Source organism: Elaeis guineensis, chromosome 9, assembly GCF_000442705.2.
Source record: "Elaeis guineensis isolate ETL-2024a chromosome 9, EG11, whole genome shotgun sequence".
NCBI lineage: Eukaryota > Viridiplantae > Streptophyta > Magnoliopsida > Arecales > Arecaceae > Elaeis > Elaeis guineensis.
In genome coordinates this window covers 211,567-230,082 of record NC_026001.2, presented here as the reverse complement: position 1 = coordinate 230,082, position 18,516 = coordinate 211,567, and the positions used below count along the sequence as shown (strand labels likewise).

At 41.3% G+C, this 18,516-nt stretch overlaps 1 protein-coding gene across 1 annotated transcript; it reads left to right on the top strand.

The window, feature by feature from the left end:
* Positions 1–2,995: 2,995 nt before the first annotated feature.
* LOC105035294 (uncharacterized) lies at positions 2,996–9,348 on the top strand. The gene is made up of 4 exons (XM_010910817.4): positions 2,996–3,315; positions 3,447–3,566; positions 3,636–3,866; positions 8,713–9,348. The coding sequence occupies exons 2-4, from the start codon at positions 3,471–3,473 to the stop codon at positions 9,190–9,192; spliced, it is 807 nt and encodes a 268-aa protein (XP_010909119.2). The 5' UTR covers positions 2,996–3,315; positions 3,447–3,470; the 3' UTR covers positions 9,193–9,348.
* The last annotated feature ends 9,168 nt before the right edge of the window (positions 9,349–18,516 follow it).

The following is an 18,516-nucleotide window of genomic DNA, read 5'->3' as shown; positions in this document are numbered from 1 at the left end:
CACCAACGCTGAGGAGGTCGGCGAGGATCTTCTGGAAGTGACTTAGATGCTCCTGCACGCTCTGTCCCTCAGTCATCCGCAGTTGGTAAAACTGCCTCCAGAGAAAAAGTGTGTTGGTGAGAGACTTCGTCATGTACAACTCCTCAAGCTTCGACCACAGCACCGACGGAGAAGTCTTGCTCAGCACATGGATCACCACCTCATTCATCAGGTACATACGGATGGTACTCACCGCCTACATCTGTAGCCGTTTCCAATCCCTCACCTCCATGGTGGTCGGCTTCTTATCGCACAAGAGAGCATCGATCAACCCCTGTTGGATGAGCACGTCCTTCACCCTTGCCTGCCACAAGAAGAAATTGCTCTTACCATCGAACTTGTTGATCTCCATCTTGATTGTTCCTGTCTTCTCCATCTTCAGTCTTGCTCACCACCGCTGCAATCTGCATCCTTGTACCGCCTTGCTCTGATACCACTTGTTGGGTGGATGTCTGGCCAGGACACCACCTCCCAAGATCCTTTCAGTACCACGCGATGTAGCAGGAAGAAAAAAGAAACAAAACAAAAAGAAAAACAATCAAAATATGTGGATCAGCCACAAAAGGGCTCGCTTCCACAGGGCATGCAAACTTCACTATGAAAAAAAAATTTTACAAGAGGAGATCTCACCCTCAACCCTTGTACACCCAATTCTCTCTCATTAGAAGTTCCCCTCACAAAAGCTCTCTCTCTCTTGGAAGACCCTCTGAACCCCTGAAGTGCCTGGCGACCGCTGTCCAAGAGCCTTCTGCTCTTTCTCTCTCAGCACTTCCGCCTCTCTCTCTTCTCTTGGGTTCCATATGGACTTCGTACGGCGCAAAAAAACCGAACCACTAACTCTCTATTTCACACACAGGCCCTTTTAAAGGGTTAAAACTTGATTAAAGATGGATTAGGAGTCCTAAACAAAGCCAGATAACCCCTGGACCGTCGGATCAAGATCGGGACATCTCTAGGCCCTCCGATCGCGCTCCAGTCCACAGAATAGTGCCGTGGACCACGAGAAATGGGTGGAAAATGCCCATGCGGTCCACAGGCCCAGCCGTGGACCGCCCGGTCCACGGTGGACCGGTGCAAAGGGCCAGCAGGCCGCTGGGCCTGGGCTGCGCCCGCGTGCGGGCCTGCGCACGGACTGGGCCACGCGCCCGCTGGGCCGCCCGGGGTTGCGCATCCCGCGCGGGCCTGGGTCGCGCATCCATGCGCCGCCGCCTGCGGCCGTGCCACTGCCGCCCGCCGCCGGCTGTCCTCCGCCGCCTCGATCTCATGCCGACTTCAAAAGCTCGTATCTCCTCCATCCGAGCTCCGTTTGGGTGATCTTGGTCTCGTTGGACTCCATTTTTCATCGCGAACTTCGCTGTGGGCTCAATGTGGGCTGAATCTCGAGGTATCAAATCTTAACATATCTAAGTTCTTGGGTGGAGCTCAGTTGTTGCCGAAGTGGGCAATAAAAAATCTTTCGAGTTGCTTGAAAGAAAAGATAGACTTCGATTGAAGTCTACAGTACCATACTCACACCATCTTCTTCAGAGTACCTGACAAGGCAGGGCAGAGGAGGATGTCTAAGGCATCTTGGAGCATCATAAGGGCACTGTAGCTCTCCAGATGATCTGGAGGATCCGTAAAGCTATCGTATGGCTCTATCTATGATATTTGGAACTGACTTAGAATTGGTTCTTGAAGAATTAAGGGAGAGAAAGATAGTTGGGAATTGAAGTTGTGGACATCATTGTTCCTCTGGCTACTCATCATCACCTTGTCCAGACTGCGTTCAATCTCATAGTCCTTTTGTTCTAGGTCCACCTCCCGACGAGATTTCCTAGGGCACGGAGAGTAGCTTGGGGTTGAATCTCTATTGGAGGAGGCTGGTGAACATTGATGTTGCTCTTTATGTTGGGAACTTCAATGGGAAGGTGATCACCGATCGATCGAGACAAATTGATGTGCATTTTAGGAGGCACTTTTTAGGACCAAGGAGCAATTTCAGTGGCTATGCCAAGAGGCACACCTGAAGAGCAGATTGCTAGGGTTGTCACTGCTTCGTAGTCTGTTGTAGATATTGCATGGCATCCATTATTGCCTGGACCATTGGACTATGGCATCAAATCGCTATGGGTCCATTGTCATGGATGGTTGTGTAGGCCCTTAAGGAGCAGGTGCCTGTGCAGCACCATCCATGCTTCGCCAAGAGAATTATCGGTGAAAAGTGGCAGAGTTGTTACAAGCTTTGATTCTTACCATAATTTTTTCTTTTTTAATGGACTTGGTCCTTCCTTTAGCATCAATCTATTGTCCTAAAGCTCCAAACCGAGGACAAACAGATGAGGTCGGTGCGTGTTGAGGAGTAACTCGATGGTCGGCAGTTATCAGAGAACGATCAGATGCTCCCAAAACTAAAATAAAAGTTCAGTCATCAAAGATTCTCTGGTGAAAGATCCTCCAATGTCTAAATTAGCCAGAGCTTTGGGAACAGTAAAGGAGAATTAACAAGAGGGTGCTTTTTTTGTTTCTAAAAGAACTTACTAAGGGTCCCTTATATTTCCCTTTTATAGGGAGAATGATACATTTCCTTGATAATCGGTAACTATCATAGAGAATTATGGTCCATGATATAGTCGTGGGCAGTGGGTATTAAGTTTCTTTAACCCATGTGCCATATTTTATTGTAACTATCAGGAGCTTCATCGTCGTTGTCTGGGATTTAAGAGAAATGCCACCAACTCACATTCTCCTTGCAACAGCTCAATGTCTCTGGGACTTTGAAAGTTATCGACTTGAGTCTAACTAAGGGGTCGGTATTAGTCCGATCAAGTTGTCGACTACTGACGGAGGATGATGTCTGAAAATAGATGCTGAGGATAAAGGCTAAGATGATGTGAGCCCATAAACAAAGTGGATCGGATTGGATTTATGGGTCAATCCTACCCATTTGCAGCCTTAATCTGACTTGGTCCGCGCACAATCCAGCCCGACACTATTGCCACTCCAACGGTGGCGCGGCAACCATCCTCTCGTCTCTGGACTCGGCGGCGACTTGCCAAAGATCGGAGCGGGCAAGGCGAACGCGAGCGATCGAGAGATGGAGGGGACGGTTGCGTCGAGCTGACAGGCCAGACGTTAGTGGAGGCCGCCCTGGAAATTTTGAATACGGCTGATCCCGTGGAGAAGGCCCGGCTTGGCGAGGCGGCGGCCACCCGATGGCTGCAGGGAACCGTCTCCCTGCCGTACCGCGACCACGACGATCTCCTCGTCCCCGATCGACCTGCCAGGCTTTCCAACGTACCAGGGCCCCTCCGCCTTCCTCCCCTCTTTCTATCTTGCCCTAGATCTTTCTCGTCTTTCTCTCTCTTTGATTACTGACGGTATCATCGTCATCGTCGTCGCTGAGCGAGTCGGATTGGCCACTGCAGGTAAAGCTGGTGGCTCCGCATCTGATGCCGAAGTTGGGCAAAGGCGGTAGCCTTCAGAGCAGGCAGGCCATCCTCCACAGTCTCGTCCACACCGAGAGCTGGGCCATCGATCTGTCTTGGGTAAGCGGATGGTCCAATGTTTCTTTATCGGGACCCCTGCGCTCTGCTCACCTCTCTCTCTCGGTGCAGGACATCATCGCTCGTTTTGGGAGGCAGGAGTCGATGCCCAGGGAGTTCTTCTCTGATTTCGTGAGGGTTGCCCAGGACGAAGGCCGCCACTTCACGCTTCTGGCTGCCAGGCTCCAAGAGATGGGCTCTTTCTATGGGGCGTTCTCTGCTCACGATGGCCTCTGGGACTCCGCGATAGAAACCTCCCAGAATCTGTTGGCACGTCTCGCCGTGGAGCACTGCGTCCACGAGGTACCGCTCTTTACCCCTGTTGCGATTATTCTGATGAAAAAAAATTTACATGGAAGGAGCACCTATTCATTTATCACATATCAAGGAGGGGAAGAGAACGAGAAGAAAATAAATAAAGCCGTCTGATTTTGTGTTGATCCAAGTTAGATTGTATTGTATTGCATCACTATGATGGACCAACTATATTATAAGTAAATGGTGGTTGATGCATAATGATACAAGTCAGTGCTGGTATAAGATCCTGGGTATGAACCATGATATGAGTATATATCAATTATCATGGTTCCATGTGAACTTTCATTTCATTCTATCGCTTTTCTTGGGTTGTGATCCCTACAACTGAATCATGGCTTTGCACACCAACTTGCATCACATACCTATACTACTTTTAGCGCATAGGGAATTATATTTGGCATTTTAGATTCAAAGATTTAGAACATGGACTTGTAAATTTTGAAAATGCATGATTGTAAAGAAAAGATTTAACACTAAAATAGTTATAAACATTTTCCTCAATCAACGCTTGCAATGAGGCATCAATCATGCATTTGGCCATTCTACTTTACCTTGAGTCTTAAAGGGACAAACCCTGCTGTGCTACCAAAATCCACTTCCTTGATGAGAGAAAGGAAAGTTGAATAAAAGTGAACAGAAAAAAGATCAAAGAAAAAGGTTAGATAATGTGAGGCAAGTAGAGGAACCATGAAGCCTAAAGAGATAATGTGCACAAGGATGTCAGGCGTTATGGTAGCTTGTGGTATATTTCATCCTCAAGTGAGATCAAATTTAGAGGCCTAACTGGAATAAGATGTTAGATGAATAAAGAAATCAAGTTTTTTATGGAAACTTGCGTTGATCAATTTATTGTGGTGGGCTCGTTTGTGAAACTTGCCAAATTTGTAGTTTTATGGGTCATGCACATGACCAATAGGGCATTGCCATGGTAAGTACATTCAGTGAGGCCTCCAAATACTAAATAGAGGGGGGGCATATTTCAGATGTGTTGAATTTAAAGACAAAGAAAACAATGGCATACATGTGCTTACCTTCAACAAGGAAAAAAGAGGTTGCAACGTTTCAGTGACTGGAGCCATATAGAGAGCACCAACAACATTGTGATACCACAATGGATGTCATGGACAAAAATCTCACATGTATAACCAACAATGTTAAGCTAAACAGATGGATATCACAGTCCAAAATGTTTTTGTACATAGTTATGGATGTCTTTTTTTGTTGAACTGGTAGTATCATTACTTAGATAGCACATTACACCAGACATAAGTGTTCTTACCATACCCTGTCAACCATTTTTTGTCCGTGTTTTGGAAAACATATATAAAAGAAGGAAGTCATTGAAAATTTCTTATGGGAAAATTCTATATTTGTATTGGAGCAGGACAAGTCAAACTAGGATATCATTGAGGAATAAAACCACCACCAAAAAAGGAGTTCATAACCGTCAAACTAGATCAACACATATGGTATGGCTTACTAATCATATGGTCAGATGCTCTTCCGAAGTAGCCCAAGGTGATGACTTATACATTAAGAGAGTATGGTTGCTTCAATTTGCAAGATTAGCAGATGAAGATATTGAAGAAACACTTGAGAAGAGCCCTGGTTTTGGAACATCAATTGGTGTTTCACATAAATTCCTCTCTTATAATTTAGTAGTTCCTTCACAATACTTGGATTTGACAAAATTCTCAATCATGATTTTCCATGTAGACCTTGTCAGATATCAATAATTTGATTAAAATCACAATCAATAGGACTTCTTGATCTTTGAAGTTTTCACCATTTCTGCAGGAAATGAAAGCAGATATCGAGTTCAGCTTTGCAGTTATGCTTGGAGAAATAGATGAACTAAAATGGAACACAAGGGTTATAATAAGAAAGACACTAACTTGAGGCATGTTTGGTGCTTCTCTTGTTTTCTATTTCTGTTCTCAAAAACTAGAGAAGAAAAATGAACTATATCGACAAACATATGTGATGAAAACCTTTTGTGTTTCTTTTGTGTCAGATCATTTGTAAAATTTTTAGAGCTTTTGGAAGCAAAGATTTACTGCTTTCAGAACAGAGTAAAGATAAAAACAAGGGATGGTGAAAGTTTTGTTCAGATCCTATCTTCAACATCAGTCTGCATGTGACATACAAGTAATTTGTAGAGAGATAAAAAACACAAAAACAACAGCAATCCAAACAGGCCCCTAGCTAATAACTAAGTGAACCTAAACAGTTCAGACTTCTACATTGCCTATTGTCTGTCATAATTGGTTGCCGGCCTTCCCGGGTTCTGGAAAATTTTTTGTTTCCATTGCCTGTTTCAATCCATTGATTTTGTTCTTTGTCACCACACCATGTCATCATTCTGGAGGTCTTGGAGGTTGACTTTCGACTCATTCAATTTTGGCTTATTCTTGTGAGGATGTTGTTTAGGAGTGACTATCAAACAGGGCGTGCTTATTGCTGACTTGATCTATCTTTTACTTTAGATGGGCTAGGTCAAAGTAAAATTCTACATAAGCTAGTAATGTATGTATGAGTAGTAATGTATCTTAATAGTCATCATAGCCTGGTAGCCAAAGTTGACATATACATGTGTGAATGCACTATAGAAGAGAATTTTTTTTCTGCATCTAACTTATGAGCAAGTAAAGATATAATAAATTAAAAAAATAAAGAAGGTAATGATATATATTATTTGCTCCACCTCTTTTTAGAATTACCAAGGAAAGAAAAGGGCAAGTGAAATCAAGTCTGGCTCCTAAATTTGTGCTGAAATTATTGCATGGTTGAGCTACAAGCCAATATAGAAATCAGGTCAGTCCAAAATTTACTCATGATATTGGATGGTGATGGGACAACATTTAGATCAATATACTATGAGTTTAAGTTCCTTAGTTACGAGGCTATTACTTATGCTTGTACTTCAAGTAAGAATGTGTTATAATAAAGACATAACACTTTGCGGGAGGTGAGCTATGCATTCTTATCATATCATTATTGTAATGAGGTCCTTCGGGCCTTCTACAAAACAGATAAGGGGGCTAACAGAAACTACAATAGAGCATATCAATTCCCCAGTAAAGGGAAAATGTAGATAAAATTCATAGGGTTGTCCTTCTCTGGTTAAAATATAAATAACCTAAATAGACTACTTTTAACCATAGCAAGCACAAGTGCGCGCACACATGCTAGGACTGCGAGTTGGGTGACTAGCTAGGATGAAGAGCTGTTTGACATCTAGAAGGACCATGAACCCCTTTTAATCTCGAATTATTCATATAATGTAGGCAGTCAGATTAGGTTTGGCCATGTCAGGTTGGATAACAATGGATCTTTTGCTTAAAAAAAGTTAGCAATGGAGCTTGGTTTTTTTAGTCATTGGTTTGCAATTTAATAGTATGATTTAAATTTGATCAGATCTGCTTTTAAAATAATAATAATAATAATAATAATTGAAGTCCTACCAAATGTAACATGAAATTTGTCTTGACATTTTCCAATCCAAGCTTGGGCAAACCTTGGTATACATGGGCCCAACCCGATTCAAATGCCTAGTTGGGTCAGCTTGTGGTATGGGTTGACTGACCTAGCTCAAGTTGCTTCACTACGATACATCCTCAACTCCAAAGATCATGCATTAAATCACTATGCCAAATTGCTTGGCCTTGATGATATTGAAGGAGGTGGACCAAGGTTTGCCATGCCAGAATTGGACACTGTCAGTCGGCCAATGATATGGTTTGGTATGTCGGCATACCATTTTATATTGGGTCCGAAACGACATGATAAAGAAAGCAAGAGAGAGGGAGAACCAGAGAGAGGTAGAGGGAGGGAGAGAGATGGAAGGAGAGGGAGACAGCGGAGATGTTGGTGGTGGCCATCAGAGGGTCGTGGAGGCTCCTGGAGCAATGGGGAGCTTGGAACTGAGAGAGGAAATTGGGGGGGGGGGGAGGAGAGGGCCTCCTCATCTTTCGTCAATCAAAACAAGAGATCGTGATTTTAATTTTTTTTTGTCGACTTACAGTGAAGTCGGTTGGTGTTGCTTGATACCCAAAAAAAATCGAAATAGAAGTTTTCGTCCGTGTTTCGATCGACTGACTCCGGCCTCCACAAGCCTCAACGGGGCTTTAGAGATCTCTGACGGGTCTCCGAAGGCTCTATCTCCCTCTTCCCCCCTCCTTCCTTCTATATATATCTCTCTCTCTTCTTCCTCTTTCTTCTACCTCCCCCCTTCTTACCAGCACTCCAATGGGTGCAACGGCCTCTGGAGGATCTTTTTCTCTCTCCTTTTCTTTCCGTTCCTCTCTTTTTCTCTCTTTCCTTCTCCTCCTGCCGGTGTTTCAAGTTTTATATCGGAATTGTACGAATAGACCATTGGTACAGTTTGGCATGCCATGAACCACCCCTGAGGATGGTTTAGAGAACGTTGAGGTGGACTAGACTTTTACTATATTCTAACATGTGTCCCTTCCTCATCCAATTTATGCCGGGATTTATTCTGCCCTAGTTCTAGGGGAAAAGGTGCTTTTTCTATACCAGTAGATACCTTGTGTAGTTTTTCCATCTTCACTACATGCTTCTTGTATTTTTCTTTGACTGAAGCGTAACTTAAATTGTTGATCGTCATCACAAACCAAACCAGTTGTGGTGTTTTGCTACTAGATCGTTTTATTTTTTAGCTCCTATTTTTTTGGCAAATACATCTAGGCTTCTAGCTATATATATATATATTATATATTATTTATTATTTTTATTTTTTTTTTTTCCATAGCTGGAAATATTAGCATTTCCATGATATAAATTTTATTGTGACAAGCTCATATAAAGACAGGCTAGAGGATTAGATGTCCTTCCGACCATCATCACCCGTTTCCGGAAAGGAGGAGATGAGCACACGGCAGATTTGCTAGAAACAGTTGTCTACCCGGAAGAAATCACACACTGTGCTGCTGGTATTAAATGGTTCCGGTATTTGATTCTCAGAAGCCTTGGTGGACATCAAAGTGCAACATCGCTTCCTGGCTGTGCTGGATTTCAGAGCCTTTCAGTGGTAGAAAAGCTCCCAAAGCAACAACAAGGTGGCCATGAGGATGGTCAGTCCATCGAATGTCTGGAGAGAAGTCTCAGAAGCTTAGAAATAGTAGGTAGTGTTGAGTGTGATGCGGTAATTCAGACTTTTCATTCTACTGTCAGAAAATATTTTCGTGGACCACTTAAGCCTCCTTTCAACGAACAAGCAAGGACAGCTGCAGGTTTTGGACCAGAGTGGTATGAACCCTTGGCTGTGAAAGACGTGAAGATGCCTAAATGATTCTTTTTCTTTTTCCTATTTTTATCTGGGTTATTTATACTTTGGAAAGGCACTCGGAGCCACTCAAAGATTGTATTTTACCTGTTTCTGTTGTCTGTCAAATTTCCACTTTGTTCAAACTATACCAATCGCCTCCGCCAGTGAGTGGCTTGACAATTTAGAATGATACGTGGCAAGGCTCATAATGCATCGTCTGAGTAACAAGGTTGGGAAATGGATTATCACCTGGATGCCTCGGCCAAAATTGTTTCTTTCTAACCAAGTGTGTAGGTATTCTAAGTTTTTTGGAATAAAGTAAAAAAATATCTATTTTGCATGATTCCACTACCCATTCCAAATGTGAATAGGACGGCTGGAGGCATCTTCGTTTGCTGAAGTCAATAGTTTATTGTCTTCTGAGAAAGAAGCCGGTAACTTCTCAATTCAAAGTGACTGGAGCAGCTTTACCCGGTGTGTGGATTATTGAAGGGGATTTAGGTGCAGCAGATTTGTTGAATGAGAGGAAAGATAATCTGCAGGGTGGAGCTGATACTCTAAGGTTTTATCAATTTTATTCGATCCTCGCATCTTATTGATCTGCCACTGAACAGAGGAGACCTTACAAGAAGTAATAATGGAAAGAGTGCCTAAGTTGGATATTTGTCTCCCTTCGAGCGGAGTGGGATACGCTATTTCCACTGGTGTATCAAGCTTTGGCCGATCCTTTCTTGGATAATATGCACCTGTCAGGATCATTTTCTCAGCTAAAAAAACTTGCACACATTTTTTACTCACCCAAAAGCGATGGCTCAAGGATCATCTTTTAACAAGGAAGTTGAGCAGGCTCCGACTTGGGCAAGGATCATATATTAAAAATGAAGTTGAGCAGGCTTAGACTTCAGCAGAAGCCTCAGAGAATGCATCCTCAAATTTGGTTAGAAAGCTATGCATTCCGAGGACAGTCCTTAATAATTGGAGCATCTTTATTAAAACACAGAATGCCATTCTAAGGCGAAGTTTCCTTAAAAAGATCAAATAGTTGGCTGTCAATGAAGAGACCACCATTATATCCCGAGGAAAAAGAAGAGAAGCAAAAGAGGGCATCATTGATATTTATGGTAATGACAAAATTTACTGGAGCATAAAGAAAAAGTTAAATGGCCCAAGGAGGAAGATAGCAATTCTGCAATCTTTCACAAAATGGCCAGTGCTCATCATTAATCAAATTACAACCCTATAAGTCGGAAACACCTCAGTTCATGGATTCGAGGAGATAGATAAGCAGTTACTACCGACTTCAATGAAATCTTTGCCACATCCTCTGTGGTTTAGTTGACTTGGACCAGGAAAAATGGTACCACCTCTTACTTCCAACTTTCCAAATGTAGACAATCTGGTTAGGCCTTTCATTGGAGCAACTAAGACGGCACTTTGGCCTTGCTACAGATAACGGTCGAGGGCCTCATGGATTTCAACGTGTTTTTTCCAGCACTTTTGGAGCTGATTGAATCTGACTTGTGATGCAATGAAAATTTAGACATGTTATGTCAAGGCTCCAAAGGATACTGATGTAGTTGAGGATGGAGGATGGAGGAGGTCCGAGTGCCGAGACGCCGACAGAGACCTACAAAAGAAGTCCATACTCATCGGGGGTTCTCCGACGGGGGACCCTCCAATGATTAGTCAGACGGAGCTTGAGAATAATAGAAGAGGGAGAGTATGAGCTTAGTGTTGCATGATGTTGCCTATCCCTTGAGAGTCCCCAAGTTCTCTTTATATAGAGGCAGAGTTGTAGGCCGTTACGTAGGTCGATAAGCCAGATCATGATCTGTTAGGCCATTAGAATAGGGAGTCTGCCACTAAGTTGTTAGTCATGGATAATGGCCAAGTTCTGACAGTCCATTGAAAGATTCTTGATGGTGGCCACATGGCTGAATAGATCGATAACCTGGGGTTGGAATATAGCCGAGGTTATGGCTTAGATAAGTTGTTATCAGTATCGATCGTGGAAAATCATTCCACGTGGTCAGTAATGTCCCAACCTTGAGGTCGGGAGACACCCAAGTAAGGGGGTCGGAAGGGAGCTGACAGGATTATTCCCTCCTAGCTCCCCATGGCAAGTCGTCGGCTGTAGTCATTGGTACTAGACCGATTATAAGGTCAGCTATAGCATGTTGATGTCCTGGACATGTAGTTGGGGACGAAGTCTGATGAAGTTATCTACTTCGTTACCAGGACGTCTGGATGATATCCACCATTTAGAATTCATCTCTGTACTTCAACCGATCTGAAGAGTGTATCCAAGGATGAATCTCAAGAACAATGGCCAAGGTAGTATGACTTCGCAATACTTGCCTTCTACTTTCAAGTTTGAGGTATTTGTCTCGAACGAAGAAAGTAGTAATCCTCGATGCAAGTCTAAGCTGGCAAATCTGAGTTATCTGACCTTCAGGTGAACCACTACATTGCTTCACAAATCCCAACACCAATTTGACAAATCACTTCATAAATCGCATCTTAATTATTCAGGAAGATTCGATGCTTTGCAGATCCTGATGCATTTATGAGGATGGGCGGCTTGAGACTTTCGACTTCGAAGATCGGGATTCGACGGCTACGAGCTAGCCAATTGAAGGTTGCCACTTGTTGGAAGTCGATTGGTCCAAAGCCGTTTCACATGGATCGGTCCATGTGACTAAATTAGAGTGATTTTTCGATAGTCGCCTCATCTGAACTTATCTCTTTGGATGGGGACTGTTCTCGAAATTATATTTTTATGAATGTAAATTTTCAAAATCTATTTCGATAATATTGGATAGATTTTGTCAAGTCGATGACTTCGATTATATCTTCGAATCTATTCCAAAAATCTTATTTATGGAAGTCCTAACTTGGGTCAGGATATTCCATAATATCGGTGCCATATTGAACAAAATTTCAGAGATCTCAGTCAGAACCGAGATATCTTCGAGGGATCAATTTTCTGATCCAATCATCAGGATTCAGTTTGATATTTGCATATCCCACAATCATCATCGTCCTCAGCCTCCACTCGATTCATTTATAAATAAGGAGCATCAAGTGGCCATGTGGGATCGTCGGAGGGTTAGCCTCTTCGTCATCATCCTCAGCCTCCACTTGACTCGTCTATGGATGATGAGCACCAAGTAGTCATATGGGGCCTCCAGAGGGTTATTTCCTTCATTGTCATCTTCGACCTCCATTCAACTCATCTATGGATGAGGAGCGCCAAGTGGCCGATGGGGTCCCTAGAGGGTTATCTCCTTCATCATCCTCGACCTCCGCTCAACTCATCTACAGACGAGGAACATCAAGCGGTCATGTGGGGTTTCGAAAGGTTAGCCCCTTCATCGTCATTTTCGACCTCCGTTTGACTCATCTGCAAATAAGGAGCGCCAAGTGACCGTATGGGGTCTCCATAGGGTTAGCCATTTCATCATCATCCTCGATCTCCGCTTGACTCGTCTGCAGATGAGGAGCGCCAGGTGGCTAGGTGAAGGGACAAAGCTTGACTTGATTATCTTGAGCTTATATCTTAGATGCCTTCTTGAGATATCCTCTATTAGTTTCGATGATTTCATTTATGATCGAAAATGACGGCCCTTTAGTTGGTCACTTTAACAAGATATCTATATAAAAGCTTAAGTTTTATTGATGTAATTTTTGGATATGCAACTTATTGATTAGACATCCTCAAGTTCTCAGCATTTCATATCTAAGGAATGGAGGTTCTGTCGAAGCCTTCAATTTATCATCATCATTAATATGGTAATAGCATCATCATGGAGAGTTTGAGCTCATAGGGGATTAACAACATCCCTTGATCAGTCTCTTTGCCTATTCTGATTTTCGGCATGATCTCCTACCCCCTACTACCGAGGCCTGAGGTCATGCTGATCCACCACGTCATAGGTTAGTTGTTATTCTGCAATCTATTGTGGATGGTGGGTGGCATCAGTCAGCATCCGGATCTGGTAGATCAGGTCATTGAATCGCTGTGAGTTAGCTGCCGTGGACACCAGTGTCAACTACGTAGGTCCGTTCAAGGTGGATGGTTAGATGACTCCACCTTGGCTTTATTGGATGGACTATTGGCAGGAAGTGGCGGACTAGTTGTATTTTACTATACTCTCTCTCCTATGTTGGGTTGCTGGCCCTTCCTCTAGTGCTAAACTTTTGCGTCAAAGCTTCAGAGGATGCTGATGTGGCTAAGGATAGAGGATGGTCCAAGCATTAGGATGCTGATAGAGACCTACAAAAGAAGTCCAACAGGGGACCCTCCAATAATTTAGGTCTACTGGAGCTTGAGAACAGTAGGAGAGAGAGAGAGTATGAGCTTAGTGTTGCATGATGTTGTATGTCCTTTGAGGATCTTCAAATTATCTCTTTATATAAAAGCAGAGTCGTAAGCCATTTCGTAGGTCAATAGGCTAGATCATGATATATTAGGCTGTGAGGATAGGAAGTATATCCACTAAGGTATTAGTCATGGGTGGTGGCCACGTTCTAATGGTCCATTGAAAGATTCCTAATAGTAGTCCACATAGCTGAATAAGCTAGTGACCTGAGATTGGAATACAACCGAGATTATGGCTTGGATTGGTTGTCATCATTATCGTTCATGGAAAATCATTCCGTATGATTAGCAAGGTCCCGACCTTGAGGTTGGGAGATGCTCGAGTCAGGAGATGGGACGTGAGCCGATGGGATTATTCCCTTCTGACTCCTCATGGCAAGTCATCAGCTATAGTCATCTGTACTAGATCGATTATAAAGTCAGTAGCAATGTGTTGATGTCCTTGGCATATGGCTAGGGATGAAGTCTAATAAAGTTGTCTGCTTCACTACAAGGACAACTGAACGATGTTGGCCATTTGCAGTCTGTCTCGATACTTTAGCCAATCTAAAGAGTGTGTCTAAGGATGAGTCTAGAGAACAATAGCCAAGGTAGTATAACCTCGTAATAAGATCTTTTTAGGATGAATTATGCGATGTTTTCTCTCATTTTAAAGGAAACTGAAACTTTCCCCTCATATTATAAGACCAATCGGCCTTATTCACAGTGTGATTAAAATTTTATCTAAGGTATTAGCTAATCATCTTGTTCAACCCTTGATCAACTTGAGGACTAGTCTGAGATAGCTTTCATGAAAGGCTGCTCGGTCATGGATGATGTCTTACATGCTCGGGAGACTATAAATTACATGAGAAACAAGGCATCAAAGGAATAATATGCAATATTGATTTTCAAATAAGCCTGTGATAAAATAAATTGGAATTTTCTTATCAAAGTACTTTAACCTAGAGGTTTTCCAGAAACTTGAATTAGTTGGATTAAAATTTGATCTGCTTATCTAAGGTGGTGGTGAAGGGCAATGGTAAAGTTGGTAATTGGGTAAAATCCCATTAATTCCTTTCTCTTTATTCTGGCACTTGATCCGTTATGTAAGCTATTGCAGAAAGCAAGCATGGAGAAGTTGTTTGAAGGCCTGGGTGATCCTTGAATTTTAGGGGAAATTATTATTTTTTGATATCTAGGTGACACATTGATTTTCTCTTGAACAGATCTTGAGAAGTACGACCGCTAAAGCTCGTATTATTCTATTTTGAACTGGTTTCAAGGCTCTCTATTAATTTTCAAAAGTCACCGCCGCCTTATGTGGGTGTGGGTATTGCAAAAGGATCTCTGTGCATCCTCGTTTGAGTTGTGAGAAACAAGTATTGCCCTTTTCTTATATTGGATTGCCTCCCACACATGGAAATCTATCCTAGAATGACTGGATTCTCTTAGTAAACAGTTGCCGCTGAACTCCGATGGTTGGTAACTATCCGAGCTTTAGATCGGTGATGAAACGAGCTGGAAGTTCAAAGAGAGATCAAGATCGTTGATTTTTTCAATCTATAATTACAAATTAACTTGTCGAAAATTTTTCGATAGGAATCTTCCGATGCCTAAGTTAGTTAGAGTCTTAGAATAATCGAAAGAAAGAGAGAGAAAATAAAAAAAAATAAGAAATAATTTTTATGTTTTTAAAAAAAAAATTATCGGATGGTTTCTCATGTCTCCTATATAAAGAGGAGGGAGGAGCCAACTATTATCTTGGATATTAGGAGTGCAGTTATTATTTGAGTGGGTTGGAGTCATGGATAATTGCTAGACCCACAACCATGACTATCCATCATGGACAATTATTACGTCCATAATGAGCTACCATAGATAGTGATTTCGCCCACAAAATCAAATTTATTATCTTTTAATTGCGACAATATAGAAAACGGCTTGAAAAGTTCTATCAAGACCGCTATAAAATACATCATCAATAAATATCCAAACTTTAGCCCAAAGGAGGAATGAGCATGATATCCGAGAAGATAAGTCAGTACATGATCGGCATTGTAGAATTTTTTTATACCCATAACATAAATAAAATAGAAAAAAGACTGGTTTCATGGAAACCTGTATTCCTTTATTTTGATGGTTTGTTCACCTATAAGGTTTTAGTTTGGGTTACTAAAATAATTGACAAGTATAGAAGAGCTTATTTTGTCTCAAGAGGACTGTACTACTGGTTTATCATGTCAACTAACAATTGGTTTGCAAAAGTAAAAAGAAGGGGCCTTGGGGGTTGAACATCGTCCAGTATGAATCAGGCAATATTGACTATGTGTGGTTGGAGGTATCTAAGATTGAACAAAGAGTACCGGAGAAATCAGATACATCTGGCTTATCATAAAGAAAATAAATTTAAAAGTCCTCGATGGTAACCAAGAAAAGAGACTCTCATCAATGTAGAAGAACTTTTTTTTTTGGTAAAGCAATGTAGAAGAACTTTACTGTTCTGGAGCAGAGTTAAATGCAAGTTGGGCAACGTTAAGGCTACATATTTCTGGGAGGATACTTGGCTGTTTGGTCGTTCCATCAAGCCATTCTTTCCAAAACTACACTTTGCTGCGAAAAAAGGAGATGGACGTCGATGGCTTCTCTGTGGAAATCAAGAAGTTCAGATTGGAAGGTTCCATTGTTTCATCCGCTTACTCAACTGCTATATTTGGAGTAGAATAACTTAGCACAGTGTCTTCAAGCTATAAGACGTGCATTGCACGCAGATTCGGTCATTTGGAGAGAGAGTTCCGGTCAATTCTCTATGGCATCCTTCTATCGTTTCTTAAATTGGAAAGCGTTAAATTCCTTTTGCTAAGTAATTGTTGAAGATTCCTATTCCACTGCAAGTGAAGGTTCTCCTATAACTGGGATTTAAAAATCAGTTAAATACCCGTGACAATCTCCGATGTAAAACTCGGAGAGATTTAGGGGGTAGGTCCGCCTTTTGTGGGAATGCAGCAGAAACTTACGATCGTTTATTCTTGAGATGCAACTATGCAAGTTTGTATAGTCAATTTGGCAGAAGGGGCGAGGTTCCTTGGCGTGCAACGTTAACCAGCTTCCCTAACCGCCTCATGACATCCTGAAGGAAATCAAGACCTATCAAAGGACCTTCCACAAGAACTCCATGGAAGTTAAGCAATGGCTCCTGAACAAGACTTCCACTGAAGGCAAGCTATTAACCTTATTATTATCATAAAGAATTAACCTTGGTCTTTGGTGGTCACACCAAAATCAGTTAGCAGGCATTGCTAAATTGTGTTCTTGTAGTAGAACTCTTCTTTCTAGGGGTGCAAATGGATCGAACCGGATTGTGTCATGAGTGATCCTGATCCGATCCGATTTTTTGATTGAGTTCTAATATTGGATCCAAATCCAACCCAATAAATGATCAAATCAGATTGGATCAGATCACAGCCAAAATTTTTGACCTAATGGATTATTTGGATCGAGCCAAATCCATATATAATATGACCCCAATCCAAAATGTTTGGATCCAAATTGGGTTAAATGTAGGCAACTACATTTTAATTATCACATTGCCAACAATTATTAACCACACAGAATAGATAATAAACAATTTTACCCTCAAAACAAACTATGATATACAAATAATTTTAAACACATCTTTATATTAAAGATATTACTCATACAAATCCTAAATTACAATTTAAAGGTTCAAATAGATTTGAGTTCTAATAGTACATCAAGTTTGGATCAAGTTGGATCAAAGAGTAGAAGATCCAAAATTGATCAAGAAATCAAATGAGTTGGGTCAAAATTCAGCAAATCTAAATTTGATCCAGAAAATGAAACAGATCTAATTTTAAACTTGATCTAGCCCCATAGGCCTTTTAAAATAGATCGGATGGGATTGGATCGATTCACATATCAACCCGACCTATTTGCAGCCTTACTACTTTCCCGCATGCTTAGTTAGGCTGTTTTTCTAGTCTCCTTTTTGTCTTCTTTTTTTTCTTCCATATATTATTTATTCTATCAATAAACTCTTTAGCAAGTCCCGCCTTTCATTGAAAAAGAAACCATACTATCCCATCAAATGAATTATAGGTTTTCAATTGTTTTTGATATATCTTACAAAATGAACAAAAAATAAAGGGCAAGGGATCTAAATGCTAGAGTAAAATTTTGAAAAACTCAAATTTGAATAGTTCAATTTAGAAAACTTTGAAAGAGGAGGGTTCAATTTTAAAAGACGTTGGCCCTTGCTGCAACTGGTGTATATATAAATTTTTTGAAGGGCCTTGACTGATGTATATATAAGTTTTTTGTTAGTTGACTTGATATGTTTAGGTGTTTGGACTTTGACCTAGACGATGGTTGGGTACATAGAAGGTTGGAAATAGCCCATCTTATATTAAAAAAAAAATTAATGAGCTTATATGAGGATCTGTACAGATATGTATTTAATCCCACATCGATTATTCATTAAGAAAATCTTGGATACATACACAGAATCAAAGAATCTATATAATATTTTTTAACTAATTATTTTAGATGAGATCTTAAATAAATGGTATCAAAGCCAACTCAACCCATAGTCTATGTGTACTAGGAGATACTGCAGCATGTATTTATTAAGACGGATCACGGATCGATCTTAATGTTTAGTCTCATATCAATTATTTGTTAAAAAAATCTTAGATAAGTCTAAATGATATCTTTCTATTAGTCTTTTTAGGTGACATCCTAAGTTAATACAACAATACTATAAATTGCATAGATCTTTCTAATCACTTGAATTAAGCCATAACCAGTTTATGACTCCAGTTCTCAAAAAAGAGAGGAAAAAAAACTAGTTTATAACTCACCACACAATTGCCACCATTCTCCTTGGCTACCTTGCCTAGTTTATAGCTTACCATACCATTACGACCGTTCTAGATGCCTAGGCTAGATTTTAGAATCCATCTAGTCCA

What these genes read in the sequence shown, in the direction of transcription:
- LOC105035294 (XM_010910817.4), top strand. Translation starts at nt 3,471, where the DNA reads ATGCCGAAGTTGGGCAAAGGCGGTAGCCTTCAGAGCAGGCAGGCCATC. An exon ending in GGGCCATCGATCTGTCTTGG is followed by an intron (nt 3,567 to 3,635) that starts GTAAGCGGATGG and finishes CTCTCGGTGCAG; the next exon opens with GACATCATCGCTCGTTTTGG. An exon ending in TGGAGCACTGCGTCCACGAG is followed by an intron (nt 3,867 to 8,712) that starts GTACCGCTCTTT and finishes ATATAAAGACAG; the next exon opens with GCTAGAGGATTAGATGTCCT.